This window comes from Schistocerca piceifrons, chromosome 9 (assembly GCF_021461385.2).
Source record: "Schistocerca piceifrons isolate TAMUIC-IGC-003096 chromosome 9, iqSchPice1.1, whole genome shotgun sequence".
Classification (NCBI taxonomy): Eukaryota; Metazoa; Arthropoda; class Insecta; order Orthoptera; family Acrididae; genus Schistocerca; species Schistocerca piceifrons.
The window spans coordinates 64,395,392-64,412,548 of NC_060146.1; the positions used below are offsets into that span (position 1 = coordinate 64,395,392).

Genomic DNA, 17,157 nt, shown 5'->3' on the forward strand with positions numbered 1-17,157 from the left:
AACAATGAAGTTAATTAAATCACACGTTTAACGATGTACCGAATATCAAGCGATCGCTTTTAGATTAACATTCAATTATTTTAATGATAGTGCTTATTAGAACACAGAACTGCTTTATTATCTATGCCTCGAAGTGAAGACATTACGATCTATGACTTAGGAATGACGTCATTGTTCAAAGCCGACGGGTTGTATCCCCTGCTGCACTAGACCCGAAAAAACAGTGAAGTAGTGTACACGCAGCGGTTGCCGAGCAACGGCGAGCGCGCACAGACACAACAGCGGCGTGCCGGCCACAAAAACGCTAACGGGGCCATGCGGCGGGCTCGGAAGCAAGTCAATACCGCGAGCGGACGGGACGGCCGGCGCGACGTGCGGCAGCGCCACGGCACTGCGTCGCTTCCCAGCGGAAGGCAGCAGGCGCTGCGGATGGCGACCGTGGCAGGACGCGAGGGACACGACGTCTTCATGTGTAACAGCGACTAAAGCCGTTCCTCGCTTCTCAACCTCCACAGTTTACCATGTTCACAGTCGCCCTCTTAGAGGTTCGTAAAGTTCACAACTTTCTTGACATCTGTCACAAATCTTACAGTAGCCAGAATGAGATTTTCACTCTGCAGCGGAGTGTGCGCTGATATGAAACTTCCTGGCAGATTAAAACTGTGTGCCGGACCGAGACTCGAACTCGGGACCTTTGCCTTTCGCGGGCAAGTGCTCTACCAACTGAGCTACTCAACTACGACTCACGCCCCATCCTCAGAGCTTTACTTCTGCCAGTACCTCGTCTCCTACCTTCCAAACTTTACAGAAGCTCTCCTGCGAACCTTGCAGAACTAACACTCCTGAAAGAAAGGATATTGCGGAGACATGGCTTAGCCACAGCCTAGGGGATGTTTCCAGAATAACATTTTCACTCCGCAGCGGAGTGTGCGCTGATATGGAACTTCCTGCCAGATTAAAACTGTGTGCCCGATGGAGACTCGAACTCGGGACCTTCGCCTTTCGCGGGCAAGTGCTCTACCAACTGAGCTATCCAAGCACGACTCACGACCCGTCCTCACCGCTTTACTTCTACCAGTACCTCGTCTCCTACCTTCCAAACTTTACAGAAGCTCTCCTGCGAACGTTGCAGAACTAGCACTCCTGAAAGAAAGGATAGCCGGAGACATGGCTTAGTCACAGCCTAGCGGATGTTTCCAAAAAGAGATTTTCACTCTGCAACGGAGTGTGCGCTGATATGAAACTGCCTGGCAGATAGATCTGTGTGCCGGACCGCGACTCGAACTCGGGACCTTTGCCTTTCGCGGGATCGCTTCTGTTAAGTTTGGAAGGTAGGAGACGAGATGCTGGCAGAAGTAAAGCTGTGAGGACGGGGCGTGGGTCGTGCTTGGGTAGCTCAGTTGGTAGAGCACTTGCCCGCGAAAGGCAAAGGTCCCGAGTTCGAGTCTCGGTCCGGCACACAGTTTTAATCTGCCAGGAAGTTTCATCTTATAGGTGCTCAACTTAGTTTCCAATTTCCCTATGGAATCCACTTCCATATCTTCCTTGCCCATCTGTTACCATTAGTTGGTTGTAACTGGTCATACCATCTTACCCTCATCATCTTAAAAGGGAGCCCGCGACGTTTGGAATGTACTTTGTAGTAAACTTCGTACACTCGTAGTAATCCATGAGGGCAGATTATTTCTCCTTCCATCTGCCAGATATATTTTACAAAGAACAGATAAGATTAATATAGATCACAATAAACGTTTGGAACTTACAATGTGGAAACAAATTATATCAGTATTTACATTACAATTATGTCAGGGAAACTACATTATTACGTCAAAAGGAACAAAAGTCACATAAATTGAAGACAATTAATTACACAGTAACATTAAGATTATGGAGCCATTTCCTGGCATTGTCCGTTAACTTGTGGAGCGACACAGAGAGCCGTCTCTGAAACCATGAATGATACAAACCAAAAGATGGTCCATTGTTTGTACCTCGCCACAGTCACAATACGAATCGTCTGTATAGCCCCATTTGGTTCTTTGCTGTCTGCATCGTCCAATTCCCGTGCGAAACCTGTTTCGAGCCGCGATGGCCGAACGCCTCTGTGCCTCCCGGCCTAGCCAGATACGCAAGAGCAAGAAGCGTAAGCGCGATCATCACCAAGAAAAGGTGAAACACACACTGATTGTGTGGCGTCACCGCCAGACACCACACTCGCTAGGTGGTAGCCTTTAAATCGGCCGCGGTCCGTTAGTATACGTCGGACCCGCGTGTCGCCACTATCAGTGATTGCAGACCGAGCGCCGCCACACGGCAGGTCTAGTCTAGAGAGACTCCCTTGCACTCGACCCAGTTGTACAGCCGACTTTGCTAGCGATGGTTCACTGACTACATATGCTCTCATTTGCAGAGACGACAGTTTAGCATAGCCTTCAGATACGTCATTTGCTACGACCAAGCAAGGCGCCATATTCTTCAAGAATGTATTCTGAACAGTTAATATTGTGAATCATGTACAGTCAAGAGCGACGTTCATCATTAATGGATTAAAGTCAAGTATCAAACTAATTACGTCCGCTTTCTGAATTCTCATTCCTTGTCATGTTCCAGACCTCACGTCAGTATAGTTCTTCCCTCCTCCCGCCAGCCTGCGTGAGCTAAAACGCGTGCATTTCGGCCTCCTCTCGTAACACGGTGTTGGCTCTTCTGGTAACACAAAACATTGTGTGTCAAGTTAATATAGAAGGTTACAGTTGAGCGAATGGAGATATACTGTCCAAAATCATGAACGACTATAAAGTGGACGTCCTTGCATTGCAAGAAACCCACCTAACGGATGACAACATCTCCAAGATCAAAGTACATTTCTTCGCGACAGTTGCCTATGCTGGGCACGAAAAACATGGCATAGGCACCCTGGTAAGGAACAACTTGTTGAGCAAGACAACAAAGAGTAGCCACGACTTCACTGTGGGAATCAAGGTGAACGACATGACGATATTTAATGTGCACAAGCCACCCTCCAGCTCTTGGTCTCCGTCCATGCTTCCTGTGACACTCCACCCCTCTGTCTACACGAGGACAGCGTTACTGAGAAAATCGCAAGATAATTTCGGTCGTCAAATATCATCATCATCAGTTACCTGCTATATTAGCAGGTCCTTTGCCTCTCCATCTTCTGCGATCCATTGCTTCCTTCTTAAGGCTGCTGTATGTTGTACCGTCCATCATGTCATCCAGTATCTGGAATCTCTTCCTTCCTCGCTTCCTTTTCCCTTCTACATAACCTTCTAAAACTGTTTTTATCAGTCCGTCATTCTTTCTTAATATATGCCCAATCCAATTTCTTTTTCTTCTCTTTATTACATCTAGTAACTGCCTTTTCTCTCCCACTCTTCTCAGTACCTCTTCATTTTTTACTCTGTCCATCCAACTTATTCCTTCCATCTTCCGCCATGTCCAGATCTCAAAAGCCTCCAGCCTTTCTCTGTCTTTTTTCCTCATAGTCCATGTTTCAGCGCCATATAGAAGAACACTCCATACAAGACATTTTATGAGTCTCTTTCTCAGTTCTCTGTCCATACCGCTGCAGAAGATTCTCCTTTTCTTATAAAACGCCTCTTTTGCCATTGCTGTCCTTGTTTTAATTTCTGTGGTGCACTTCCAGTCGGTGTCTATCCTGCTTCCAAGATACTTAAAATTTTGCACCTGTTCAAGTGTTTCTCCATTCAGCACAATTTTTATTTCCTCCTATTGCCAATACTTTTGTTTTATTTGTGTTAATTTTCATTCCATATTTTTTTCCGTTAGTTGCAATGGTGTCCACCAAATCCTGTAATTCTTTTTCCCCTGTGGCTAGAAGGACCATGTCATCAGCAAATCTCAAGCACCCTACTCTTCTTCCTCCAATTTCTACTCCTTTGTCATCTAATGAGCATTGGTCAATCATATTTTCCAAGTACAGGTTGAAAAGAGTAGGTGATAAACAGCATCCTTGTCTTACTCCTTTCGCTAGTCTGATCCAGTTTGTACTTTCTCCTCTCACTTTAACTGAAACTTTTTGATTAAGGAACAATGAGTTTATAAGTCTTCTGGTTTTCCAGTCCACTCTCTTTTCCCTCATAATAGTCGCCAGCTTGTCCCAAACCACATTGTCAAATGCCTTTTCTAAATCGATGAAGCACATATATAGGTCTCTTCCTTTTTCAATAAACCTTTGTCCGAAGATTCGTAGGAGCCCTATTGCATCTCTGGTGCCCGTATTCCGTCTAAAGCCAAACTGCTCCTCGCCGAGATTCTCCTCTATTACTTTTTCACGTCAAATATATATATATATATATATATATATATATATATATATATATATATATATATATATATATATATATATATCTGTGCGTGGCCATTTTAACCATAAAGCTACTGCACCCGAGTGGTGCCGCCACGGTAGCTCAGCGTGTTCGGTCACAGCGTTAGCTCTCCTTTCTAATAAAAAAACTTAGCCCCTTGTGGGGCAGGACCTGGTTCAGGGCTTATTACATTCGACGCCACATTGGGTGACCTGCGCGCAGTATGGGGATGAAATCATGATGAAGACAACACCCAGTCCCTGAGCGGGGAAAATTCCAGACGCAGGCGGGAATCGAACCCGGGCCCGTAAGACGGCAATCCGTCATGCTGACCACTCAGCTATCGTGGCGGACGTATTCCTAGATGGACATTGTCAAGAGTGTGCCGAGAATACTAAATTTCAGGTATTACCTCTCGCAACAGACAACTTAGTCGCTGACGGCCTTCACTTAAAAACTGAGAACAGCGGCTTTTACGTAGAGCTGTCATTGCTAACAGACAATCACCTCTGCGAAATCAGTATGGGACTTACGACGAAGGTATCCGTTGGGGCAGAATGCAAAATGTGGCGTTAATGGGCTATGGCAGCAGATGACTGATGCGAGTGCTATGGCAGCGGCTCGACATGCACGGTCAAATGAGTCCCGATTTCATTTACTAACAGATGATGACTGGTTTCAAGAGTGGCGCATTTCCCACGGAGCCCTAATTGTCAACAAGGCACTTTGAAAGCTGTCTGTGGCTCCATTATGGTGTGGGCTGTCTTTACGCGGAATGGACTTGGTCCTCTGGTCCAACTGAACAGATCCTTAAGCGGAAATGATTATTTTCTTCTTGATGCAATAATTTACCAACAGCTCCATGTATTGTAGAAATTTATTTTATTTTATGAACTTCTATGTGCTACCAGTTTCGGCATTACATTGATGCCATCTTCAGGCCCCATACGTCATAGTAGTAAAATTGCTATACACGGAAGGAGCCATATAACTGGATCCGTGAAAAGGAGCTGTGCGACGGGATGGAAACAGAGGTAGGTAGGCGTATTTCTATATCTAGGAGGTGATATGTATTGAAATTTCGCGCCAATCACTAACAGTAGTGCTAGCAGCGTCACTGTTAGAATGAAAATCAGATATATTTTACATACACGCTGTAACGGTCGTGAGTGTGTTACCTGTGAGATCGGAGGCCGGCCGAAGTGGCCGTGCGGTTAAAGGCGCTGCAGTCTGGAACCGCAAGACCGCTACGGTCGCAGGTTCGAATCCTGCCTCGGGCATGGTTATTTGTGATGTCCTTAGGTTAGTTACAGGGTGTTTCAAAAATGACCGGTATATTTGAAACGGCAATAAAAACTAAACGAGCAGCGATAGAAATACACCGTTTGTTGCAATATGCTTGGGACAACAGTACATTTTCAGGCAGAGAAACTTTCGAAATTACAGTAGTTACAATTTTCAACAACAGATGGCGCTGCGGTCTGGGAAACTATAGTACGATATTTTCCACATATCCACCATGCGCAGCAATAATATGGCGTAGTCTCTGAATGAAATTACCCGAAACCTTTGACAACGTGTCTGGCGGAATGACTTCACATGCAGATGAGATGTATTGCTTCAGCTGTTCAATTGTTTCTGGATTCTGGCGGTACACCTGGTCTTTCAAGTGTCCCCATAGAAAGAAGTCACAGAGGTTCATGTCTGGCAAATAGGGAGGCTAATCCACGCCGCCTCCTGTATGTTTCGGATAGCCCAAAGCAATCACACGATCATCGAAATATTCATTCAGGAAATTAAAGACGTCGGCCGTGCGATGTGGCCGGGCACCATCTTGCATAAACCACGAGGTGTTCGCAGTGTCGTCTAAGGCAGTTTGTACCGCCACAAATTCACGAAGAATGTCCAGATAGCGTGATGCAGTAATCGTTTCGGATCTGAAAAATGGGCCAATGATTCCTTTGGAAGAAATGGCGGCCCAGACCAGTACTTTTTGAGGATGCAGGGACGATTGGACTGCAACATGGGGCTTTTCGGTTCCCCATATGCGCCAGTTCTGTTTATTGACGAAGCCGTCCAGGTAAAAATAAGCTTCGTCAGTAAACCAAATGCTGCCCACATGCATATCGCCGTCATCAATCCTGTGCACTATATCGTTAGCGAATGTCTCTCGTGCAGCAATGGTAGCGGCGCTGAGGGGTTTCCGCGTTTGAATTTTGTATGGATAGAGGTGTAAACTCTGGCGCATGAGACGATACGTGGACGTTGGCGTCATTTGGACCGCAGCTGTAACACGGCGAACGGAAACCCGAGGCCGCTGTCGGATCACCTGCTGCACTAGCCGCGCGTTGCCCTCTGTGGTTGCCGTACGTGGTCGCCCTACCTTTCCAGCACGTTCATCCGTCACGTTCCCAGTCCGTTGAAATTTTTCAAACAGATCCTTTATTGTATCGCTTTTCGGTCCTTTGGTTACATTAAACCTCCGTTGAAAATTTCGTCTTGTTGCAACAACACTGTGTTCTAGGCGGTGGAATTCCAACACCAGAAAAATCCTCTGTTCTAAGGAATAAACCATGTTGTCTACAGCACACTTGCACGTTGTGAACAGCACACGCTTACAGCAGAAAGACGACGTACAGAATGGCGCACCCACAGACTGCGTTGTCTTCTATATCTTTCACATCACTTGCAGCGCCATCTGTTGTTGAAAATTGTAACTACTGTAATTTCGAAAGTTTGTCCGCCTGAAAATGTACTGTTGTCCCAAGCATATTGCAACAAACGGTGTAATTCTATCGCTGCTCGTTTAGTTTTTATTGCCGTTTCAAATATACCGGTCATTTTTGAAACACCCTATAGGTTTAACTAGTTCTAAGTTCTAGGGGACTAATGACCTCAGCAGTTGAATCCCATAGTGCTCAGAGCCATTTGAGCAATTTGTGACATCAGACGTGGTGAGTTGATGTTAGCCAAGTGTGCCTTTACAGGCAACAAAGACTCCGTTACCTACAGCTCACATAATTTGATACGAGGTCGTGCAATAGGGCTACCAGAAGTTGGATCTTCCTTCTGCATGTTGTATAAACACTTGGCAGTAACGTAGAGCCTGTACATGGTGCCTAGCAGCGGTGTTCAGGGAATGTACGGTCGCAAGAGGAATGGGCACCGAACGGCCACGTGGGAGGTCTGTTGTGTGTTCTGATCAAAGCTGGTTCTGTCTCGGTGCGAGTGATGGCCGTACTTTGGTTAGGAGGAAGCCAGTCGGGGGCTCGCGAACAGTCTGCATGCTAGAAACACTGGACGTACATCTGGAGTTATGGCCTGGGGTGCGATTTCGTGTGACAGTAGGGGTACTATCGCCGTTACCGCACGCACCCTGGCCGCAAATCTGTATCTGGCCATTTTCACCTGTTGTGCTGCCAGTTATGAACATTCCATGGGGTGTTTTCCAACAGGATAACGCTCGCCCACATACCGATTTTGTAACCCAACACGCTCTACACAGTGTTGATACATTGCCTTGGCCTGCTCGATCGCCGGATCTGTCTCCAATCGGGCACATGTGGAACAATATCGGAGAACTCTGGCGCCATCCACAACCAGCATTAAGCGTCCCTATGTTGACCGACCGAGTGCCACACGCTTGCAGCTCCATCCCACAAAGTGACATCCGGCACCTGTACAGCACAATGCATGCACATTTGCATGCTTGAATTCAACGTTCTGGTAGTTACTCCAGTTATTAGTGTACCAGCATTTAGTGGCGCAGTGGTTAGCACACTGGACTCGCATTCGGGAGGACGACGGTTCAATCCCGTCTCCGGCCATCCTGATTTAGGTTTTCCGTGATTTCCCTAAATCACTTCAGGCAAATGCCGGGATGGTTCCTTTGAAAGGGCACGGCCGATTTCCTTCCCCATCCTTCCCTCACCCGAGCTTGCGCTCCGTCTCTAATGACCTCGTTGTCGACGGGACGTTAAACGCTAATCTCCTCCTCCTCCTCCACCAGCATTTCACATTTGATATGACTTATTTCGCGCATACGTTAACCTGTGGTCTTGCCATGTTGATCACTTAAGGGGGGTAGGACGTCAAACGGGCTGACTTGGAGCAGGAGAGGCACCAGAGGACATTTTAATTTCCACTGTCTATACTTTTACAAGTAAATTCATAAAACTTTGTCAGCATGACCAGGAAGGATTTAGGATTCACACTCATAGCAGTGGAAGTGCAAAAACATAAAATAATTTTTTTTTAGATATGAAATTTCATCATTTTTTCACTTACTGTTGGCTGCATTTGTTGCTATAAGTATATTTTTCTTCACAAGTAAGAGAGATTCTTTGATGAATTTTGCACAGCATACAAACCATACTTACAGGTGTCTGAAACTCTAGAATGTATTTAATTTATGAAAAAATTTATGTTTAGAAAAAAATCAATTTTTGTAGTTAATTATCTCAATTTTTACCACAGTTTTTAATAGATTTGGAAAATTCTAGAGTTTCATACACCTGCAAGTATGGTTCGTATGCTGTGCAAAATTCATCAAAGAATCTCTCTTACTTGTGAAGAAAAATATGCTTATAGCAACAAATGCAGCCAACAGTAAGTGAAAAAATGATGAAATTTCATATCTAAATAAAATTATTTTGTTATGTTTTTGCACTTCCACTGCTTTGAGTGTGAATCCTGAATCCTTCCTGGTCATGCCGACAAAGTTTTATGAATTTATTTGTAAAAGTATAGACAGTAGAAAATAAAATGTCCTGTGGTGCCTCTCCTGCTCCAAGTCGGCCCGTTTGACGTCCTACCCCCGTTAAATATGTTACCTTGACAAATGTGCTCTCAAAATTTCATTATTCTACATTAATTATTTTTTGGTTTTGCGATTTGTTCCTGTCAGAGTATACCTCACTACTGCCGTTCTTCAGGTGGTTTGATGTCAGGGCAGTATATGTTTCATTGCAGTGCAGTATTATGAGTGATGTGCATGTAAAAAATGCCCCATTGAGTCCTGTAGAGGGTAGCTATACTTGAGACCTACATCCATTCACAGTCGTTTGCACAAACACGTGAAGTGCTCGTAGCAAAATTCCCAAACGTCAAGATTCCAGCTATTCGTAGCACACACGACTTACTTAAAAAAAAGCTTAAAACAGGGGCGGTTTCAAATGCAAAACGAAATAGGCAGCCTTCTATTAGGAGTCCATAGGCCATTGCCGCTATTGAAAGGAGAATTACTTCTTATCCGAAAGAAAAGCGGTGCGCAAGTTATTCCAACAATCTGGTGTCAACCACATATCTTGCCGCTAATTTCTTCATGAATTAAAACTGAAACAAAACCGCGCTACAGCTATTCAGTTACTGAGAAGGCGGACGATCCGAAACGAAATGACTATTGATACTGGCTTGGTGGGCAGATAGACCTGATGTCGCATTTCATGCCAGACAAGGCGTGGTTTCATTTTCCCGGCCACATTAATCTGCAGAAAACGAGGCAGTGGATGTCGAGGAACTCTCATGAGCTATCGGAGCGTCCACGATGTGAAAATTGGTGTTTGGTGCGCCGTTTCTGTCAATAGTACAGCGGGACCAACATCTTTTCACCGGACAGTTAATACTCAAGTTTACCTCACTATTTTCGAAGAATTCTATGCTCAATTAACCAATAATGGAAAGGACGCCAGCTTCTGCCAACAAGACGGAGCAACATCTCACTAACAGAGCGTTTCACCGACTCGCGCTCATTCAGCTTTCACAGTATACAATGCTTCAAATGGCTCTGAGCACTATGGGACTTAACATCTGAGGTCATCAGTCCCCTAGAACTTAGAACTACTTAGACCCAAATAACCTAAGGACATCACACACATCCATGCCCAAGGCAGGATTCGAACCTGCGACCGTAGTGTCGCGCAGTTCCAGAATCTGGCGCCTAGAACCGCTCGGCCACAGCAGCCGGCCGCAGTTTACAGAAGTGGAAGATGTTCTGCACGTTCGCCAGAGTTCCTTGGCCGCGGTGTTTTCCTTTGGGATTACTTAAAGGAGAGTTTGTATATCAAATTCCCTAAATTTTGATGAACTCAATGCGAACATTCGACGAGAAATCAACGTAACTGACAACAACATGTTACGTCAGACGATTCTCAGTATCGCCAGTCGAGCACAGAAGTGCATCGATGCCCAGTGTGGTAATTTGGAACATCTGTTGTGACAATGGTGTTAACACACTGATGAGCCAAAAACTCTTGACCACTGCCCACTACGAGGTTGTGTGCTGCCTGGTCACACTGAGGGCACGTGACGCCCTGAGAGAAGTACACTACTGCCCAATAAAACTGCTACACCAAGAAGAAATGCAGATGATAAAGGGGTGTTCATTGGACAAATATATTGTACACACATGTGATTACATTTTCACGCAATTTGGATGCATATATCCTGAGAAATCAGTACCCAGAACAACCACCTCTGGACATAATAACGGCCTTGATACGCCTGGGCATTGAGTCAAACAGAGGTTGGGTGGCGTGTACAGGTACAGCTGCCCATGCAGCTTCAACACGATACCACAGTTCATCAAGAGTAGTGACTGGCGTATTGTGACGAGCCAGCTGCTCGGCCACCATTGACCAGACGTTTTCAGTTGCTGAGAGATATGGAGAACGTGCTGGCCACGGCAGCAGTCGAACACTTTCTGTATCCAGAAAGGCCCGTACAGGACCTGCAACATGCGGTCGTGCATTATCCTGCTGAAATGTAGGGTTTCGCAAGAATCGAATTAAGGGTAGCGCCACGGGTCATAACACATCTGAAATGTAACGTCCAATGTTCAAAGTGCCGTCTACGCGAACAAGTGGTGACCGAGACGTGTAACCAATGGCACCCCATACCATTACGCCCGGTGATACGCAAGTATGGCGATGACCAATACACGCTTCCAATGTGCGTTCACCGCGATATCGCCAAACACGGATGTGACCATCATGATGGTGTAAACAGAACATTTTTGGTGTTGTTCTTCTTCTTAGGAATGCCAATTTGCGGTTTTTCCCCCATTCCACAGCACTATGAACTGAACGCTTGAAACAAGAGTAGTGAGCTTGAAACAAGCGTTCAGTTCATAGTGTTGTGGAATGGAGGAGAAAACCGCAAATTGGCATTCCAAAGAAGAAGAACAACACCAAAAATGCAACAGGAGCGTAATGTGTAAGAAATTGTCCACGCAACCTGCCACTGACGATGACTTGCAGAAAATAAAGCCGAAACGCGTATGGCACTGAAATTCTGTTTTATTCAGTTGCTGTCAGACGGTCCACAAGTAAAAATTATCAATATACCGTAATATTACATGCAACTGAGGAAGACAGGACTACAAAAGTTGCCCGCATCTCGTGGTCGTGCGGTAGCGTTCTCGCTTCCCACGCCCGGGTTCCCGGGTTCGATTCCCGGCGGGGTCAGGGATTTTCTCTGCCTCGTGATGGCTGGATGTTGTGTGATGTCCTTAGGTTAGCCAGGTTTAAGTAGTTCTAAGTTCTAGGGGACTGATGACCTCAGATGCTAAGTCCTATAGTGCTCAGAGCCAGCCACTACAAAAGTTGAACTTTGCAAGGTCTTCCTGAATTTGTCTTCTTCGAGCTTTAGTTTCGCTATGTACAAACGTAAACAACATTACAGACTGCGGTTTCGACGTGTAGTGCTGATGCGTCTTTCGAATGGAGTTTCAAGTTGCCTTCAAACGGAGAGCGGCAATCAGCGGTAGGCTAAGCTCTTATCGGCTGTTGAGCGAACGCTGATGAGCCGAGATTTGGCGTGGCCCTTATCGCTTAAGATACCAGTTGCGTTATATAAGGCTATTCGTCGCCTGAGGAACGTGTATTCGCTTTTCCTCCACTCTTGTGGTGACATACAGCTTCTGCCAGATCTATAGACTAAATACAGGGTGTATCAAAAAGAATCATCCGATTTTGCACGTCTGTAACTAATAAACATATGCAATGAATTTTGTTTTTTGATGAATGGGAAACTCAAAAAGTTTTAACAGAATCTTCCGTCGGTTCTTGGTAGAACAACATTATAAAAATAAATGAAAACCACCAGTTTGCTTTTGTTCTACAATATTACTTTTATTGCTAACCGGTTTTCGGCTTACAAGGCCATCTTCAGACATTTACTGAGTATTATCACCAAAGAAGTTAAATGTTAGCAGACAACATTGGAAGAGAAGTAACACATCTAGAGTGAAGTAGAAACATACAGTAAGTAACATCTTTGCAATGAAATAGTAAAAACTGAACAGTACATAAATAACAATGGAGTTGACAGGAAAACCTTTAGCACAAAATAGGAATAGCATGCCTACATAACAGTTTCTATTAATAAACAAAACTAATAAAATAAGATAAAATTAGTACTAGACAAGGCTGCATCAAGAGGTATGAAACATGGAGAGTGATACACAACCAATTAAAAAAAAAAAAAAAAAAAAAGACAGTTGTCAATGTAGATACAGAATACATAAATTAATAAATGCAGGAAAATTGAGGTGTTCGAGGGAACCTACAGTTTGAGAGTGTGGTGGTACTGCATTTTAACATTAACATTATAATCAAAGCAGTGGCTGTGTACCAGTTTTCATTAAATAAATGAGCAAAGTAAAATATGAACAGTCTTTGATGAGACAACTACAAGGGGAGTTAAACATGGACAGTAATACAAAAAAGGAAGCCCTTAACTATTGAAACTACAGTCTATGTGGAATACAAAGACAACTGCAACAAATAAAACTACTTAATGGCTACAGGAGAATGGGAATATGTAGGAAGAGAGAGTGTGGGAAGTAAGGAACAACAAAGATGATTATACGAAGTTTACGAGAGGGGAAGTGTTGAGTTGTGTCTGGTCATTTAGGATGAGATATGGGCTGTGAGCAAGATGTTTGTTACTTCTCTTCCAATGTTGTCTGCTGACATTTAACTTCTTTGGTGATAATACTCAGTAAATGTCTGAAGATGGCCTTGTAAGCCGAAAACCGGTTAGCAATAAAAGTAATATTGTAGAACAAAAGCAAGCTGGTGCTTTTCATTTATTTTTATTTTCAAAAAGTTTTTTTTCATACCTTTTCATAGGTGTTCAACACGGCCCTCGTGAGATGCACGGCATATGTCAGTGCGGTATTCAAATTGTTCCCAAGTTGCAGCGAGCATGTCTTGAGTTACAGCTGCCAGAGCTTCTGTTACGCTATGTCCCAGTTCATTCACTGTTGTTGGTAAAGGAGGCACTTATACAGAGTCTTTTATAAGCACCCACAAGAAATAATCACATACACTCAAGTCCGGTGACCTTGGAGGCCAGTAACGTAAGGCTGAATCATTTGGTGCAAGGCGACCGATCCATCGTTCAGTAATGCTTTGATTTAAAAATTCCCGCACTTCCAGATGCAAGTCTGGCATTGCTCCATCCAATAGGTAAATGAGGTCGTTCGAATCAGTCTCCAACTGTGGCAAAAAGCAAGTTCTCAAGCATATCGAGATATGTGCTTCCTGTAACAGCGTCCTCAGCAAAGAAAAATGGACCATACACCTTTTCCCGTGAAACTGCACAAAACACATCAAATATTGGAGAGTCCCTCTCATGTTGTACAACTTCATGTTGTTGTTCCGTACCCCATATTCTCACATTATGACGGTTCACCTTTCCATTTAAATGGGATGTTCCCTCGTCACTAAACACTCAGTGTGGAAAAAAAACTGTCATCCTCTATGTTGCCAAGAACGAAATTACAGAACTCCACGCCGGCCGCGGTGGGCGAGCGGTTCTAGGCGCTTCAGTCCGGAACCGCGCGACTGCTACGGTTGCAGGTTCGAATCCTGCCTCGGGTATGGATGTGTGTGATGTCCTTAGGTTAGTTGGGTTTAAGTAGTTCTAAGTTCTAGTTGCTACAGTTCATTGCACATGTAAAACCGATTTTCCTGGCCTTCGTCTTAACTTTCCCCCAGGATCTGAGATATACATGAAGCTGTTATATGTACTTACGTGTCTATATCATATTAATATCTTTGTGCTGCAGAAGAATGGCCTTCCGCAAGGAAGTGTTTTGGCGCCATTTCTGTTTAATATTTGCACGAACGATCAACCTATAGCTCCAAACACAGGGAGCTTCTTATATGCTGACGACTTCGCTCTAGCCACCCAAGAGCACAGATTCTGAATCAGTGGAGAACAACCTCACGAAGGGCCTTGAAGGTCTATCCAGATACCACAGCACAAACCAGCTTAAACCAAACCCTTCAGACACCCAAGTGTGTGCTTTTCATTTGAGAAACAAGGAACCCACTGGCAAGCTGAAAAGAGTATGGCCGGGGGTCGAACTGGAACACTACAAGATTCCAAAATACCTAGGAATGGCACTTGACAGATCTCTCGCTTTCAAGAAGCACTGCATGAAATGCAAGTCGAAAGTTTACACCAATAACAATCTCGTACGGAAGCTGGTTGGATCACAGTGGGGTAGTCAACTGAAAACAATACGACCATCTGCGTGAGAGTATGCCTGTCCTGTTCGGTATAATTCAACTCAGCTCTCAACGGAACCTGCAAAACTATAACAGGTTGCTTGCTATTCACTCCAGCAGAATGGCTTTACCACCTCGCAGGGATAGTACCACTACCTGTTCGAAGAGAGATATGTGAGCACAAGGAAAGAAAGGCAGTCGAACAGGAAATTACCCATCCTCTGTATGGGCATGAACCGCCTCCGCAACGGCTGAAGTCAAGGAAGAGTTTCCTTAGGACATCAAAGGAACTTAGAACCACTGCTGAAAAAGCTAGGTTACAACTGTGGAAGGCTGCGACCTACCTTCCCGCTGGTTGGAAATGAGTTGTTGAAGCTTTACCTGCAGGCCATGACACGGAATGGACAACTTGGAGGTCCCTGAATACACTGAGATCCGGAGTTGTAAGATCAAAAGTTAACTTGGGAAGATGGGAATACACTGATCCAAATGATATTCGGTGTGACTATGGAGAAGAACAGACAGCTGGGCACATGCTTCAGTGTCGATTGTGTTCAGTCTCCTGTACAGAAGACGGTCTTCAACAAGCAACAGAAAATGCACTGGAAGTGGCCAAGTTTCGGTCAAAAGTAATTGAATCATAACTGTCTAAAATGTATGTACATGTACCTATATGTTTCTGACACGAGAATAACAATGTGTTCATATCTCTTTAATTTCTTGTGTTGGTACAACAAACAAATGATTGACGCAGAAAACCGTTTCGTTTATATTTCAGTTGGAGCCGCACTCGTCGTGATAACGTCATTTACGGACAGAATAGTTATATGTAGTGCCTAGACAGGGGAATGACTATTCAGCAGATTGCAAATTGAAAGTGTAAGGCGTCGGGCTACAGTTTGTTACAAGAAGCAGCAGAATATGGGCAAATGAGGCTGTGTGAAAGTACAAAGGAAAGCTAGTGACATTTTAACGAGGCCGTCCCTAGAATTGCGTCAGAACAGATTTCCTGCTGATCAGAATCTTGAGGGACAAACGCGAATTGGGATGTAGGAATTTGTTTGCTGAAACTGCCTGCCAGATTATCTGCGTAGATAGGGACACGCTTCGGCTCATTAGGGCGATAAGGCACAGACAGGACGCGAGAATATTCCTCAAGGTTTCCCCAGATACCCTATCTGGCCACAATCGCACGCAGTCAAAGCGACTCGTGTGTTAAGAAAAAAGAAAGTACTGCCAACAACGGAGACAAAGGACGCCTTAAACTGCGTCGTTCAGAGTAGTGTAGGTACAAAATACGTGGACAGGTAACGCGGCGAAAAAGTGTCAGTGATGTTGAAGTCTCTGACGTCTTTTACAGACTGTCATTATTCAAGGCTATATATATACAGTACGACGGAGCTAAGACAGACCACTCCAAATGTATCCAGAATGAATAAATGTAGCGTGGTGAGGTTTTTGCCAAATTACAGCGGACATTATGGCGAAATTTCTGTATATATATATATATATATATATATATATATATATATATATATATATATATATATAGGAATATACAGCCTACAGTTGCAGGTTAACTTTATCGTTTACCTAGGTTTCAACGTTGGCAATAACGTCTTCTTCAGAAGATAAAATATTATTTAAATGTTTGCCTAAGGCAAGCCATGTCCTAAGCCAACTTTATAAAACTTGATGCATAACTATAATGTTTTGTCCCTTCTATTAAACAAGCTGTAGCAAATTCACTTTAAGCCCGTTGTATGGACCTCGTCGTGTGACGAAACATGTCACATTACAGAAAAACAAAGTCGGTGTCGTAGTTCGGCGGCTACAAACTATGAAAACTGCTTACGAACGGCGGAAACTACACTACTGGCCATTAAAATTGCTACACCGCGAAATGACGTGCTACAGACGCGAAATTGAACCGACAGGAAGAAGATGCTGTGATATGCAAGTGATTAGCTTTTTAGAGCACTCACACAAGGTTGGCGCCGGTGGCGACACCTACAACGTGCTGACATGAGGAAAGTTTGCAATCGATTTGTCATACACAAACAGCAGTTGACCGGCGTTGCATGGTGAAATATTGTTGTGATGCCTCGTGTAAGGAGGAGAAATGCATACCATCACGCTTCCGACTTTGGTAAAGGTCGGATTGTACCTGGGTGCACGAGTGGCAAAACGTCATTTTTTCGGCTGAATTCAGGTTCTGTTTACAACATCATGATGGTCGCAGCCGTCTTTGGTGACATCGCGATGAATGCACGTTGGAAGCTTGTATTCGT

General features: G+C 44.4%; 1 protein-coding gene across 1 annotated transcript in view; it reads left to right on the forward strand.

The window, feature by feature from the left end:
• Positions 1-315: 315 nt before the first annotated feature.
• LOC124716708 (homeobox protein Nkx-2.2-like) overlaps positions 316-17,157 on the forward strand; it is a gene marked incomplete at its 3' end in the record, with an annotated part of 110,220 nt that continues 93,378 nt past the window's right edge. The window contains exon 1 of the mRNA XM_047243249.1: positions 316-472. Within this exon, the coding sequence (XP_047099205.1) occupies positions 316-472 (157 nt within the window). The remainder of the gene's footprint in view (positions 473-17,157) is intronic.